Source organism: Carcharhinus amblyrhynchos, chromosome 11 (genome assembly GCF_965287045.1).
Source record: "Carcharhinus amblyrhynchos chromosome 11, sCarAmb.v2.hapA, whole genome shotgun sequence".
NCBI lineage: Eukaryota > Metazoa > Chordata > Chondrichthyes > Carcharhiniformes > Carcharhinidae > Carcharhinus > Carcharhinus amblyrhynchos.
In genome coordinates this window covers 15,845,058-15,861,550 of record NC_137334.1, presented here as the reverse complement: position 1 = coordinate 15,861,550, position 16,493 = coordinate 15,845,058, and the positions used below count along the sequence as shown (strand labels likewise).

General features: G+C 42.0%; 1 protein-coding gene across 6 annotated transcripts in view; it reads right to left on the bottom strand.

Moving 5' to 3' along the window:
• usp40 (ubiquitin specific peptidase 40) overlaps positions 1–16,493 on the bottom strand; it is a 132,753-nt gene that overhangs the window by 78,453 nt on the left and 37,807 nt on the right. For all 6 annotated transcript variants that reach the window (XM_080198609.1, XM_080198606.1, XM_080198607.1 and 3 more), the window contains 4 exons: positions 13,630–13,773; positions 8,029–8,157; positions 4,723–4,827; positions 1,389–1,496 (listed from right to left, as the gene is read on the bottom strand). In XM_080198609.1, the coding sequence (XP_080054735.1) occupies positions 1,389–1,496; positions 4,723–4,827; positions 8,029–8,157; positions 13,630–13,773 (486 nt within the window). The remainder of the gene's footprint in view (positions 1–1,388; positions 1,497–4,722; positions 4,828–8,028; positions 8,158–13,629; positions 13,774–16,493) is intronic.

Sequence of the window (16,493 nt, the reverse complement as noted above, 5' to 3'; positions counted from 1 at the left end):
CCAACCAAGGCAACCTTTCCTCAATAACAGCTTCACAAGTCCAAGAGAAGTTACTTCAGATGGATTGTTTTCTCATGTTGCTGTATTTGATATCACTTGTCCATTCCGGTGGTCCAGCATCCCATCTCGATTGAATGAGTGTACACCAATAGAACTGACAACTTATATCACTTTTCTTCCACATTCCAGAATAATTAATAATAGCAATTAGAATCACCTTCTTTCTTGCACACCAGGAGCTGGGTTAGATATGGTTAGACTGGGAATACCTGCATCCAATTCCTGGCATTGGGAAAACGGTCCCTAATTTAGATGAGAACAGGTGTGATCCTCTTCTACTGCTGACAGGATATCACTTTGACCTAGAGTCATCTAAAGCAAAAATCTAATGGCGGCTCAGAAATTTAACAAGATTCACATAGACCCACTAGCCTCTTGAAAGCTGTGCCGCAAACCCTATTGGCCTTGTAGAGGGGGTTCCTCGAACAAGGGATTCAGTATTATGAAGAGGGAGGGTGGGGGCTGCAGAAAACCACTCCTTAGCTTTGCATTCAACAGTCTCACACACTGGCTGGCAATAACTCCACCCACAACACGCATCCTATCCCACTCACCTGTCTTCAGGGATCCAGTGATGATCCCTAGTAAAAGCCTCAGAGCATTGCTGGCAATGGCTGCCCACTCCAGATGGTGCAATGGAAAGGTATCAGCCTGTGATTGGCCAGAAGCTCCTGGAGTGCAATTTCCACCCACTTGAGTCTTCAGTGCGTGGGAGGCCCAACACAGTCCAGCTAAGTGCCCAACTACACTTAAATAGCACTGGGCATCCCGAACAGCAGCAATACTGGGCTTCCATCCATTCACCAATGGTGGGAATCCTGTCACAGGAACTAAATTCTGCCCAGATTCTCTGAAGTCTGCATTATATTCCAGACAAACTTAATTGTCTCCACAAAGGCAGTCACAAACATATACTACAATGCTGCTTCACTCTTATTTTAAAGTTAATTTCTATATTGAAATCAACTGTAAATCACAATAAGCTTTCTTGCAATGCCAGGCTCTACCTTTCCACTGTCTCTTGTAACTACTCAATTATATACGTTGCGAGACAGTTAATAATAGCTGTGGGATAAACATTATGAAGATCAAAGCAATTGTTTTCACAAATAAAAATGTACATTCATAAATAATGCCATTCCCTTTTGGGAGAAGGCCTCGCCATGACTACAGGCCTCCAGCAGTCAACTTGTAGACAAGAAAATCATGGATGGAAACAATTATTGATGTAGCTTTGTTACACATGCTCTGCATCCCATTTCATTGGCTGAGCCAATACACTTGTAATTCATTTGTACCTATTCTATTCTCAAAGTGTACTCTCTTACCTTCCTTAAAGACCCACGTTGCTTGCGGTATCTTTTGTTCCATGAAACACCAGCTTTCTCCAGCAATTTCTGACCCAGCTGATCCACCAGTATACCACTGGGCCCGACCTCAATGTGAACGGGGAGGAGAAAGGATTACAAAAAGGCAAACTATCTTAAAAATTACCAACTTTAATAATGTGCTGAAATGAAAGGTAGCAAGAACAGAAACAGCAAAGTAATCTTTGCTACCCAAGTTACCAGGTTTCCTGTTAAGGAAGGCAGGTATCTAGCTGCTGGACCTGAGACTTCAGCCTTCCATTCACTAAGGGTACAGAGCAGGAAGCATCAATAACGTTCTATCTACTCCAGTTACCAGTTAACACCTGTTCAAAGGTACTGGCATTTTTGACACATTTAACATTGAACACTGGAGAAAACTGTTACACAACATAAAGATTCTCCTGTCAATACAATGGATGAGTGTTCAGCAAAGAAAAGAAACACTTTGCAATCCAGGTTGATGTTGTCTCATGTGTGACGTTAGACCAAGTCTCAATTTGATTAACCAATTCTAAATACTGCATATGAAGCCAGTATGGGAGGGATGGATGGAATCACTGGCTGTGCACCGCACTCCCTTGTCCTGGGGATTCTGTTCTCCTCAAACGTCAAAATCACTTGGTGACACAGACATCTGCATTTGGATTTGTCCACGGTTGATATTTTTTCCCCTGTGTATTGGGATCCAGCTCTGAGATTAGCTTGCAGATTGTTTCGATATCTAAGTGTGGGACATCTTATGGGGCAGCTTCCCACGTTCAGTCAGCTGTAGAGTATTGCTTTGGTTTGTGGGAATCCTCCATGTGAACCACACAAACAACCCAGCAAAGCTGAGCTCTGATGACCAAGCTCTAAATGTCAGGCACTTTGCAAGAACATCAGTATTGGGGAGTTTGTCCTGTCACTTGATGTTGTAAATAGATCTGAGACAGTGAAGATGGAATCTTTCTATTCACTTTGTGATGTTGATAGGTCATCCAAGCCTCACTCTCAAAGAGATGATGCAAGAACCTGTCAGGGTTTGAAATTTGACCTGAAACAAACTCCACGATCTATCCAAAGTTTGAGAGTGATTCTGCCATACACTAAGCTTATTTTTGCCAGCAATGGTTGAATTTGTGATCCAATGTAATGTTATTGGAGAGGATATTTCCAAGGTAGCACTAAATGGAGGGGCTTATTGTTGATAATGACTGTAGGGTCTTGGTCAAGCTGTTCAGTAACCTTCAAGCAACCCTTGAAGCTTTGCAATTTGAAGAGGTTGCAGTCTGTACTGAATCAAATATGTACTCCTGCGTCCAGATATTCGAATACCTAGTGCAGCACAGTCCAAGATGTTTATGGACAACAGAGATGCAGCCAACACAATCTCGCTTGGTGCCAGGAAAGGTACATGATGCACCACTTTGCATCATACTGACCATTGTGCCATCCAAAAATAAGCAAAAACACAGATCAATTTTTCAGAGCAGCCATACTTGTACAGAGACTTCTGTGGTTTTCCCAGTTTACTGTGTCAAAAGCCTTGGGCAGGTCAATGAACACCATATTCTTATTGCAGAGCTTTTCTTCAATTTGATCTGCTGCAAAAATCATGTCTACTATTTGCCATCCTGCATAGGATGCCTCACAACGATCCTGGATGCATAGAATCAATGAGGCAAGCAACAATCCAATGAAAAATAACTCTTATAAAAACTCTTCCTATGTTGAAAGAAGTGATATTCCATGATGATTATCACGGATGGACTTGCTCCCTTTGGGACTGTAGCAATGAGATATGGAGACATCCTTTAGTCCAGATTAGGCAAAAGAGACCAAAGCTTCCTAACCATATGAATCACTCCAAACTTGAATATTTCAGGTGGAATGCCATCAGCTCCTGGACACTTGCTCATTGAAAAGTTGCTCGATGACCTTCATAACTTCCATTTCAGAAGGGTCGAAAGCAAGGTCTTCTAAAGTGTGGTGCTGCAGAAATGATTTAATGGTATTATTGCTCACTGTGGATTGCCGGTTTAGAAGACTGCTGAAGTGCTCTGCCAGCAAGACAGAATCACATGCTTATTTGTTTGGAGCTGATGAGAGAATGGACACACTGTTGATGTGGGGGGACGTAGACTGATGGCAGACCTATGTTTACAGCTTTTGTTATTTTTATCAGTAGCTGCCTGAAGCTCATTAACTTTGATTTCCCAGTGTTGGTTCTTCATCTCTGTTTTGCCTGCAGCATGTATTTTGCACAACAGTACCTAGCATTCCTTGTTAGTGATTGCTTGTCAGATATGCAAGAGCTGTGAGCCTTTAGAAGCTCGCCTATGTCTTGGTTATTGGTGTTAAATCAGTCTTGGTGCTTCCATTTGGGACATCAGATGGCTTGCTGCAAGTAACAACCTTTAACTTTTTCCGACATTCTTCAATGGCAATATTGTCCTCTGGAAATTCAGGAATTCCTGTGGCTGCTTTGTGCTCCAATCCTTATCTTCTGGCGATGTCTTTAAAAACATTACATCAAGTTTCCTTGACCCTGTGCCCAAAGCCATAGATTTTATCTCCAAAGACCTGAGGAGGTCTCTTGAGAGAAAAAGTCTTCTCTCCTGAGAAGCCAATGGTCAGAACAGCATTCTGCATCTCTAAGGGAGGAGGCAGAGCTCATGTCCTTGAGATTGTTCTATCATACAATAAAGTAGTCTACATGTGCCAGCAAACGGATCAGTCCATCTGACTGCTGGAAGAATTTTGCTTTTGTGAATGGTTTGGTAAAACTCACTACACTTACAGGGAAGGACTTGTCCATTGGCATTTACTCTGCCGATACTGTGTGTCCTAATGCTCTTGTCCATCATAGTCTGTGCCCACTTGGGCACTGAAGTCAAGAATAATAAGTTTGCTCTGGTGGAGTACTTTCTAATTTGGGTAAATTGTCACACAATGTGCATTTGACTCACTACAAGAGCACGGGAGATAAATAAAAACACTGAACAAAAGAAAGCCATTCAACTAATTAAGCTCACTCTTTCCAAATTTTGCACTATCTGGTAACCTAATCTATTTAACTTGCTGAAGAAAATTGCAGAGGGATTTACAGGCAACAACTTATCTTTGCACGGCATGTTTAACATAGTTAACAGATGGGTTTTCAAATAAAATGCGACATTTTATCTCAGTCTACGTATTCTCGCATGGCCATATCTTGGATCATTACTTTAATAGGAATATCAATTAAGGGGTGCACAGTGTCACACGAGTAGCTGTGATGCATATGCAAGGATATCCATGTCTAGTACAATACCTGGACTAGAATAGTTCTCAGGATTTCTAGGGGATCTCCCAATTCCAGCAGGTTGTCTACATTTGTTGGATCTTTTGTTGAGCTGATCACCACAGTCTCTTCTTCCTGAAAAGAAAGCCACATCATTGCTTCAAGTGCCATACACACAAAAGCATTTTACCAGGGCTTAACATCAACTACTGGAAAATAGTTGAAGGAAGTGTAACAAAATAAATGCAAAGGACATTATTGGTAAATTGTAACCAATGTATCCAAGGCTCTCTGAATTTGGAAATTATGTTGTTTGGATTAAAACATTTCAAACTCCAGGCTACAATCTAAAGGGGTAATAGAGAGAGAAACTAGAGGACCATGCTCCTGTCAGTTTAACACCAGTTGTGCTAATGGAATCTATGAGAGACAGAATGCATTATTTGAACTCACTCAAAATCTATTCATTTACAGAGTTAAAGTCGGGCCCAGAGTGTCTGGGCACTTAGACAAGTATGAACTAATCAAAGAAATCACGGATTGAAGTCTAGCTCATATGAAGTTCACTTGTCACAAGTAGGTGTACATTAACACTGCAATGAAGTTACTGTGAAAATCCCCCAGTCACCACGCTCCAACACCAGTTTGGATACACCGAGGAGCAATTTAGCATGGCCAATGCACCTAACCAGCACATCTTTCGGACCATGGGAAGAAACCAGAGCAGCCAGAGGAAACTCACGCACACACAGGGAGCACGTGCAAATTCCATACAGAACGACTCAAGGCCGGGAATCGAACCCAGGACTCTGGTGCTGTGAGGCAGCAATGCTGGATCATAGTTGATCTTGTTGAATATTTTGAGGTAGTCACAAGCAGGAGTGACCACCAATGCTGTGAATGTAGACTTTCAGAAGTCTTCTGAAAAGGCTTCACATTGGATTAGCAAAAATGAAAGTACACAGAATTGGAGGTAATCTTATAATTGTTTGGAGGTAGAAGACATAGAGGAGGAATAAAGGGGAATATTCTCTGGGAAGATAGAAGAAATGGTGTTTCAAATTTGGGGTATGGAGCATTGGAATTTCAGCTTTCAATCATATATATTAAGACTGATGAAAAAATAGACAGCTGTGCTGCCAAATTTGCAAATGACACCAAGTTAGAGGGCATGGTAAATTGTGAGAGCAAGAGTCTCAGAAAGAGGGAAGTCAGCGATTGGGCCAGGCTGGGGGAGAAAGGGTCAGGGGGTGCTCTGAGGGAGTTGGGAGAATTGTTGCCAGCATGTGAAAAACACTCCCGATAACAAGATAAGGATTGAAATATATGTTTTCATTTCAGTACACGTTTAGTTCCGTTCAGTTCTCAGGTTTCGCTCATCTCAGTACATGCTTTTGTACAGGGCCTGGCTGTCAAGCCAGTCTCAAAGTTCGCTCTCTTCTCGCATGTTAATTGCTTTTTTAAGTTTTCATTCAATAAGAGAAAACCATTTTAAACCTCATACCAAGTGCTGTCGCCTTGTCTATTCGAACAAATGAATGGACCCAACATTAAGTCAGGGCATTAAAGGGAATCAAACCCAGTGTAATGGGTACTGTCCCTCCCTCCCGGCCAGAAGTTCCAGGTTCAAGTCCCGCTTTGGGATTTGGTGGCTGTGGAAGTTGTATTCATAACGTGGCCAAACTGGTTGATTATTAGTCTGTAAATGCTTCCAATAAGATAGCAAGTGCAAAGACCAAGAGGTTGGTCTTCACTGTAGAAGACAACAGCAAGCCAATCCAATCCTTTGTCAAGCATATTCAAGGACCAATCCAAATGGAAGCTCATGGTCACCAATGCTCCCTTAGAGCATGGTACCTGGAGGAGGAGGAACAAGGATGTGAAGAAATACATAGATGATTCGGAGTTGGGGACCAAGTGTAGTGCGTCAAAATACATAGATGACACTAAAATGAGTGGCAGAGCAAAGTTTGGAGAGAACACTGAAAGTCTGCAAAGGGATATAGATAGTCTAAGTTAGTGGGCAAGGGTCTAGCAAATGGAGTACAATGTTGGTAAATGTGAGGGCATCCATTTTGGTAGGAATAAAAGCAAAATAAATTATTTAAATGGTAAAAATTTCAGCATGCTGATGTGTAGAGGGACCTGGGTGTCCTTGTGCATGAATTGTAAAAATTTGGTTTGCAGTTGCGGCAGGTAATTAAGGCGGCAAATGGAATTTTGTTCTACGCTGCAAGAGGTATGGAGTTTAAAAACAGGGAGGTTATGCTGAAGCTGCATAACGTGCTGGTGAGGCCACACCTGGTGTACTGTGCCATAGTTTTGGTCTCCTTACTTGAAAAAGGATATACTGGCACTGGAGGCGGTACAGAGGAGATTCACTAGGTTGATTCTGGAGTTGAGAGGGTTGGCTTATGAGGAGAGACGGAGTAGACTGGGAATGTACTCATTGGAATTTAGAAGAATGAGGGGAAATCTTATAGAAACGTATATGATTATGAAGGGAATAGATAAGGTAGATGCAGGGAGGTTGTTTCCACTGACAGGTGAAACTAGAACTAGAGGGCATGGCCTCAAAATAAGGGGAGCATATTTAGGACTGAGTTGAGGAGGAATTTCTTCACACAAAGGATCGTGAATCTGTGGAATTCCCTGCCCAGTGAAGCAGTTATGGCTACCTCATTGAATGTTTTTAAGGCAAGGGTAGATAAACTTTTGAACAGTAAAGGAATTAGGGTTATGGTCAGCTTGCGGGCATGATCTTACTGAATGGCGGAGCAGGTTCGAAGGGCCAGGTAGCCTACTTCTGCTCCTAGTTCTTATATTCTTAAATATGAAGCAAAGCTGGGTAAATGGCACTGAGATGTCAACCTGCAGTTCTCAAAATGAATGGAAAGACAGGCTCAATTGATGCATATTCCTATGAAAAGGAACAAAATCTTTGAAACATTTAAAAACTGATTGGAGGACACAGGCTCATTTATCTTCAGAACCTTCTTTTCAACTGGAACCTATTGAAACATTTTCATTAAAAAAATTTGAGTCAACTAGAAGGAATACATATATCATAGGTGGCTAGGAAAACATACAGGAATATTACAGACAAACTGCTGGATCGGCCACATTAATGGGTGGTAGCACAATGACAACATTGCAACATATTCAAGAAATATTATACGTTATCCACTTTTAATATAAATTTTACGATAACAAGTTTAATGAAGACACTCACTTTTTGGGATAAACACCTTACTTTTCAATAAAGGGTTGAAGGTGTTCACTAATACTATTAAGTATCTGAAGAGCAACAATTTGTTTTTAAAGTAATAGACTCACTTGAGAGAACCAGGTGCCCAGTTGGTCAATGTCTTTGATGTAAGCATGGTAATGCCCTCCATAACAACCTCCTTTGTGGATGATTACAGAAAAGAGTTCGTACTCGTACTCAGAATCTGGCAGGTCATTCTGTGAGACAAGACAAGAAAGATGAAGAGATTTTCACTGTCTGTAGAAGCTTTTATAGTAACAACGTGCATTCAGAAAGCACATTTAATGTCCCAGGAAACTTTGCAGGAACGCCATCAGATAAAAACGTGGTACCAGGCCACAAAGGTAAATATTAAAACAGTGACTAAAAGGGATAGGTCTTAAAGAGTGTCTTAAAGGAAAGCGATGCAGAGAGATTCGGGAGGGAATTACAGAGCTTGTATGATCAACATTTACTTAATATTCATTACTTTATACCCTATTTTAAATCATAATTTAAAATAAACCAATGGTTTTTTTCCTATTTTGCACTGAGGGAAATTTCACATTGCAGAATGGTCCCAGCCTTCCCAGAAACAAAGAATGGAATACCTAGGCAAGGAAGTTAACCCTTAATAACATTTTAGTTAAGTCTCAATCTTAATGTCAAAGCTGGGCACCACGCATTAGAATGAGCGTCAATGCTTTAGAATGGGTGCCACAGAGATTTACTACAATACTCTGATGGATGAGAAACTTCACATGGGACAGGTGGGAGATGCCAGGGTTGCTCTCCTTCCATCAGAGATTTGATTAGTGTATTCAGAGCCACGAAGGGTTTTTCAGAAGCATGAAGGAACTGTTTCCATTGACAGAAAGCTCAGTAAGCAGAGAACAGATGAGTAGCAAAAGAATCAGAAGCAATCGAAGGGGACATTTTTATTAGTGCTGGATTGTGGATTCAACTGTAACATTCCAAAGAGAATTTATCAAAGTGATAGTGCAATGGGGAAAAATGCAGCAATGCATTGGCTGGGGGTACTAATTGGATAGCTCTGCCAAAATGCCAGCACAGGCATGACAGGCCAAATGGTTTCCTTCTGTGCAACATTATTCTCATTCTTTGAAAACAGCAAGTGATTGCATCTTGTTTTACAGTAATCACACCAAGTAGATCAGGCTCCAAAGGCAAGGAGGGATGATGGATGATGATTGACTTCATGAACATGACTGGGAGCATTGATTATGATATTAATAAATCACAATTGATGAAAAGAAACCAATGAATAGCAATTTCAACTTTGCTTTACCGTGGAAAACTTTGAAGAGGACATTTGAGGTGGGGAAAAGGTCGTAATTGAGAATCAGATTCCGCAACCTGATGAGAATATAAAAATTTCTGTAGAGTTGCTACTACAGAGACCCTTCATCTGCAACTTCACCCACAACTTGGCACTATTCTGCTGATTTCAGTGGAGAAGATCCACAGGAGATTGCCAGAATGGCATTCAAGTTAGACACAAAGAATCTGCAGCCTGAAATCTGGCCACCCTGTCTGAGTGCTGTTCTCTCCCACAAACAGCAAATCTGAATGCTTAAGCTCACCCTGACTGAAATGATGTGATTGTGAGCAGAAAGTAGGATTGAGGCAAAATAATGCACCAAAACCTGGCATCAACAGAATAAAAATTCACCTTTACCAATATTCCCGCATAATTGCACCTGTGTGACCATGCAGCTGCCTGGAAAATACGGCACAAGCCTTGCTGTACGTCAAATATCTATTTATTACGTCACAAGTAGGCTTACACTGCAATGAAGTTACTGTGAAAATCCCCTAGTCGCCACACTCTGGCGCCTGTTCGAGTGCACTGAGGGAGAATTTAGCACAGCCAATGCACCTAAACAGCACGTCTTTCAGACTATGGGAGGAAACTGGAGCACCCAGAGGAAACCCACACAGACACGGGGAGAACATGCAGACTCCACACAGACAGACAGTGACCCAAGCCAGGAATCAAACCGAGGTTCCTGGCAATGTCAGGCAGCAGCGCTAACCACCGATAACGTGCATATTTTCAAAACATTTAGAGGTATCAGTCCACTGATAAAACGGACTGTACAACCACAAAATATTATAAGGTAGCTTGTCCCCCATTTACATTGCAGTAACTAGTATGGGAAGTACTACATGTTAAAGGACATCTGGATACCTTTGATACAACCATTCTTTTGAGTTACTGGTACTGGGGTGCCGTCCCAGTTCGTGGCATAAGTAATTTCAGTGCACTACTGTGCATGTTTTTTTAAAGTTTAAAATTTATTTATTAGTGTCACAAATATTAGCACTGCAATGAAGTTACTGTGAAAATCCCCTAGTCACCACCAGTGTTTGGGTACACTGAGGGAAAATTTGGCACAGTCAATGCACCTTACATGCACATCTTTGGACTGTGGGAGGAAACTCACACGGACAGGGGAAGAACGTGCAGACTCCACACAAACAGTGACCCAAGGCCGGAATTGAACCCGGGTCACTGGCACTGAGACAGCAGTGCTAACCACTGTGCCATCTACATTAGCAGAGGACTCAATCCTTAATTCAGATAGTATACTGAGATTTTTTTCCTGCTTATTATAGGAGGACAAGTGGATCTTTAAGGTCCTGTAGAATTATTCAGATAAGCAGACAGTTCTCACGGTGTCCTATTCCACTTTTAATCAACACAACCAAATCTTACCATTCACCTCAGTTTGTAGCATCTTCCTGCAGACAAAGCAGGCATTATTTCATCACTAACTCCCACTGTACTTTGAACTAATTCATTGCTACTAAAGACCTTTGAAACATCTTGTAAAGAGTCAATGAGGCAACCTATAAAGGCAAGTCCTCTACATTTATCCCTCTTTCATAGGAATAAAGTTCCCTTTGTTAGATTAGTAATTGCATTGAGATGTAGGACCATTAACTTGCTGCTTAATATGAAAATCTCACAGTCATAATACATTAAAAAATCATCGAGAAAAAGATCAACTTTACCATCCCTCTGGTCTCGGTTGCCTATTCTATTTTTAAACGATTTAACAGCGAGTGTTGAAGACTCTTAACAGAAGGATATGGATTAACATAAATAGGGACAGTAATTAACCTAGGAGGAGGTGTAATCATGGCATTTTGATGCAACACAGCTGAGACACAGGATGCCCCTGTTGCAGTTAATGATTGTATCATGCCAGTAAGCGAATAGCCTTCAACAGGAAGGTTTTTCATTATAAAAAATGTTTTATTTCTGCTTTTTATGCCCCATTTCCATTCCTTAGCCAAGCAAGATGAACAATCAGATGCCAGTCAGCTGGAATACTTGCATGAATATGAGCAGTTGGATCACAGAATCCCCACTATGCAGAAGGAGGCCATTCAGCCCATCTAGTCTGCACCAACTTTCCAACAGCATTTCATCCAGGCCCTATCCCTATAATCCACTAATCCCCCTAACCTACTCATCTTGGGACACTAAGGGGTAATTTAACAGTCAGTTAACCTTCCTTGCATGTCTCTGAAGACCAGCACTATTTCTTGATTTTTTCTTTTGTAGTAATGTGGTTTATCAAAGGGAACGATACGGGGAATGGCTGAAAAAAAAATATGCTGCACCATATAAATGTCAAATAGTGGTTTATCAAAGGGAATGATAAACCCCTGTTTGACATTTATATGGCACAGCATGTTTTTTTTCCAGCCATATCGTAGAATCCTGATAGCACAGAAAGGCCATTCGGCCTGTCAAGCTTGCACTGACTCTCTGACAAAGTATCTTACCCAGGCCTCTTCACCATCCTATTCCTGTAACCCCACACAGTTACCATGGCAAATCCATCTAATCATAATGGGGAACTTAGCATGGCAATCCACCTAACCTGTACATCGTAGGATTGTGGAAGGCAACCGGAGCATCCTAGGAAATCCATGCAGATGGGGGGAATGTGCAAACTCCACACAGTCACCCAAGGCTGGAATTGAACCCGAGTCCCTGGAACTGTGAGACATCAGTGCTAACCATCGTGCTGCCTCTATCGTCATGGAGAAAATGCATTGGCCACAGGTATTTACCACATGATCTTCGACAAGGCTGCGCTGGCCTCAGTGAACTTCTGAGGGAAGTAAGCCTGAGTCATTCTGCAGCTGCACAGTTCTGTTCCTATTATAGAGGCTTAGGAAGTACAAAGAATAAAGAAAATGACAGTACAGGAACAGGACCTTCGGCCTTCCAAGCCTGCACCGACCCCCTAACCTCCCGGGGCCATATCCCTCTATTCCCATCCTATTCATGTGAATTTTTGACAAATACAAAGTAGCTGCATATTTCTACATGCTCATAACATCCAATATCCAGAGCCCATCTTGTGGGAAGATCATGGGCACACACTAATGGCCAAAGCCTCTGGCAGTGACGATTCGGCTGAAAAAAATTGTTATACAAAAATAATTTATGGAACAGAATGAGTACATAAGAACATAAGAAATAGGAGCAGGAGTAGGCCATCTAGCCCTTCGAGCCTGCCCTGCCATTCAATAAGATCATGGCTGATCTGTCGCTGCTCAGTTCCACATTCCCGCCTTCTCCCCATAACCCTTAATCCCCTCTCTTATCAAAAACCCATCAACCCGCGTCTTAAAAATATTTAGCGAGGCAGCCTCCACCACTTCAACGGGCAGAGAATTCCAGAGATTCACCACCCTTTGAGTGAAGAAGTTCCTCCTCAACTCCGTTCTAAACCGCCCCCCTTTTATCTTGAGGCTGTGCCCCCTAGTCCTACTGTCTTTTTTGAGCGGGAAGAGTCTCTCCACCTCTATCCTATCCATCCCATTCATCATCTTATACGTCTCAATGAGATCTCCCCTCATTCTTCTAAACTCTAACGAGTACAAGCCTAGTTTATTCAGCCTCTCCTCATAGCTCAACCCCCTCAACTCCGGTATCAGCCTAGTAAACCTCCTCTGCACTCCCTCCAAGGCCAAAATATCTTTGCGCAGGTGCGGCACCCAAAACTGCACACAGTACTCCAGCTGCGGCCTCACCAATGCCCTATACAGCTGCAGCAAGACCTCCCTACTTTTATATTCAATCCCCCTCGCTATGAAGGCCAGCATCCCATTCGCCTTCCTGACCACCTGCTGCACCTGCAAGCTGGGTTTTTGGGACTCATGCACAAGGACCCCGAGGTCCCTCTGCACCGTCGCCTGCTGCAGTTTTAGGACATTTAAAAATCAGGAAACGCTGGTAGCCTTCATATACCACCAGCATGTTCAGCTGCTTATTATTTGTGAGTATTCCAGCTGAATGCCAGCCTTAAAGTGCTACACACTGATGCCCACACACAGTGAGGCCAGCTGTTGAGATTCTATGACTACTCTGACGGCAATCAGACCAACAATCAAACTTGAAATGCCCTAGGGCAGTAAATGGGCTGCAGGGGTGAATCTCACAGTTGCTCATTGCATAAATTTGCTGTGCTGCACAGGAGATGTTGGGTTTTGGTTAGTGATACATCGCACCTAAAACTTTACACCAACTTCCCTCAGCAAAAAGAAAACAAAATTGTCCACTGTAAGACGTTATGGTATCACCAGAGTCAACCACACTTAAAATCTTGAAACTTATCAGAAGTGAAGGAGGAATTGCAACCCACCTGCTCACAGAAGGGCCGCATATCGAGCCTGACTGGGAAGGAGTAGGATCCAGTCTCCTTGTAACGTTCACATTTGGCAAAATCAAAGTTAAAACGCAGCAACGAAATGGTGAGGAACGTTGGGAGATGCCGTAGCTTCGCTTCCTGCGAAACAAAAAGCATAGAACAAATAAACACAGGCACATGTGGACCCATACCACATATCAAACCTGCTTTTCAGAATTACATCTATTACAAAGCTACTGGCTTCCTGCAGTGGAAATGAAACACATCAGCAAGCTTCAGGATTTCTTAATTGAGTTTAAGTTTATTTATTAGTGTCACAAGTAGGCTTACTTTAACACTGCAAATAAGTTACTGTGAAAATCCCCCAGTCACCACACTCCAGGCACACCGAGGGAGAATTTAGCATGGCCAATACACCTAATCAGCACATCTTGAGACTGTGGAAGGAAACCAGAGGATCTGGAGGAAACCCACGCAGACATGGGAAGAACATAGTGACCCAAGCTGGGAATCGAACCTGGGTCCCTGGCATTGTGAGGCAGCAGTGCTAACCACTGTGCCACCATGCCTCCCTAAACAAACATAATTTGATTCTTCACTAACTATTAAAATGTTTTTGGTGGTACAGAACTTGAACATTGCTGAAATAAAAGTAGCATGCTATTGAAGCTTTTCGTCTTGCACTCATCAGGACAAACACAAGAAAGCCAAATTTCAAAGATAGCAACAATTTCCTGACTGGTTGGAAAGGTGATTCTGACTGGTCGAGGCATTACCATGGAGAATGTACTAGGGTACTATTGTCTAGCATCCTTTGTTTAGTTTTTTAAAAATGCAATACCTAAACATGTTCCCTATGTTTGCTACGGTCAGATCTCTGTGTATAAAGATATGTAGCTTCAAGCAAGCGTAAGTGAGCCACATTGTGAGTATGATGTTAGTGTACCTTAAACATTTTTATTTTAATCATGTTCTCTGCAGCTATAACAACTTCAGTTTTTTTCCTTGTTGCCCGGTTGTCTGGAGAAATCCTTTTACTGCTGCTTCAATGGCTTAAATAGCATTTTGTTTATTTTTACTATGGGCCTCAGGTACTTTCCGGGATTTATTTTTGATCTTGCATTGTGAGAGGGAAGGCTGACTGACAAGTCAAAGTCAGGTGGTTCCTCCCCAGAAAAAATAAACTATGGATTCATTTTCAGTTTAGAAGGGGGTGGACATTAGATGGTAAGCAGCGTTTCTCTCTTTTACTCCCTGGTTTTGGAAATTCTGTTAGCTGGGAGCAATGTATCCTAATCTTCCTGCAGTAGAAAATTTGTTGTTGGTGTTATCTCCCTGGTGTTTCGGGAAAATGTTCTGACTCCAAGCTTGTCTGTGTCTGCATCACAAGAGCTGCAGCATTCAACCAAAGAACCAAATTCCAGCATCACGTGAGCATTTGTAATTTCTGTACCGTACCTGTGGAAAGGGTCTTGTATAGGGACATTTGTTTGATTGGGACATTTCCTATATTCATTAAGGGCTATACAATATCATGGTTATTTTTATTCTTATAATTGGTAAAATTTGTTAATTTTCTTTCTATACATGTTAACTACATTCTTAAATAAACTTTGTTTGAGAAAAGCTTCCTATTGGTCAGTCGAATCATGCTTGAAGTGAAACATCTCCTGTTTACCCTAGCCAAATTCATAAAACACTTTGGAATTTCTGACCTGAATTATAATAGTGAGCCTAAAGCAATCTTAAATTGGGTGTTAGTGTAATTATTAGCACATTTGGCATTGTTCAGCAAGTGCTGCCCAATCACAGAATCATGTCCAGCATCAGAGATTACATTTTGAGCTTTGTAAGCATGGCTAGTTGATTGCAGTCAGTAACCTGTCTACTGCAAACAGCTGAAGGGACATGCTATTTGGTACAATCCAAGCTCAGTGGGACATACGTGCTTACGTACTTGGCATTGTATCAGCACTGAAATTCATGTACTATATTACTCATTTGTGAGATAATTTGAGTTAGACTGGGTATTTTTCAGGTCCAGAGTGGTGTTCCCTGGAGATCCTCTCTAAGTAAAAAGTCTGACAACACCAGGTTTAAGTCCGACCGATTTATTTGATAGTAAACTCACTAGCTTTCGGAGTTAATCCCTTCGTCAGGTAAATGGAGAGGTCTGGCCTCTGACAGAGCATATAAAGCACAGACGGTTTAGAGATTACTGATTAGAATGCAAATCTTTACACCTAACCTGCTGTTCAAGTCTTAAAGTGGCCGACAATGTGAGTGGAAGGAGCACTGATCACAGGTTAAAGAGATATGTATTGTGTCCAGACAGTACAGTAAGTGAGGTTTTGCAAACCCAGGCAAGTCACAGGGGTTACAGATAGTGCGACATGAACCCAAGATCCTTGTTGAGACCGTCCTCATGTGTGCGGAACTTGGCTATCAGTCTCTGCTTTCTAAGTCCAGATGTTGCTCACATTTTTATTGGTTTCTACTAGAATTGAGTCATTATTCTCTGGCAAATTAGCAAAACTCAAGCTGAAAAATCCACACTGAACAATTGACACAAAAACATTAAAATAAACAAAATACTGCAGATGCTGAAATCTGAACCAAGAACAGAGGATGCTGGGAAAAACTCAGCAGGTTTACCCACATCTATCAGGAGAGAAACCAAGTTAACGTTTTGAATCATAAACCCTTTGTCGGAACTGAAAGGACGGAGAATGTGTCAGAGTAAAAGAGAAGGGTTGGGTGGGTGGGTGGGGGGGGGGGGGGGGGGGGGGGGGGCGGCGGCGGCAGAGCGTGTGCAGTTAAGATGAAGGAGAAAGGTCAAACTAAAGTTGCCAAACTCA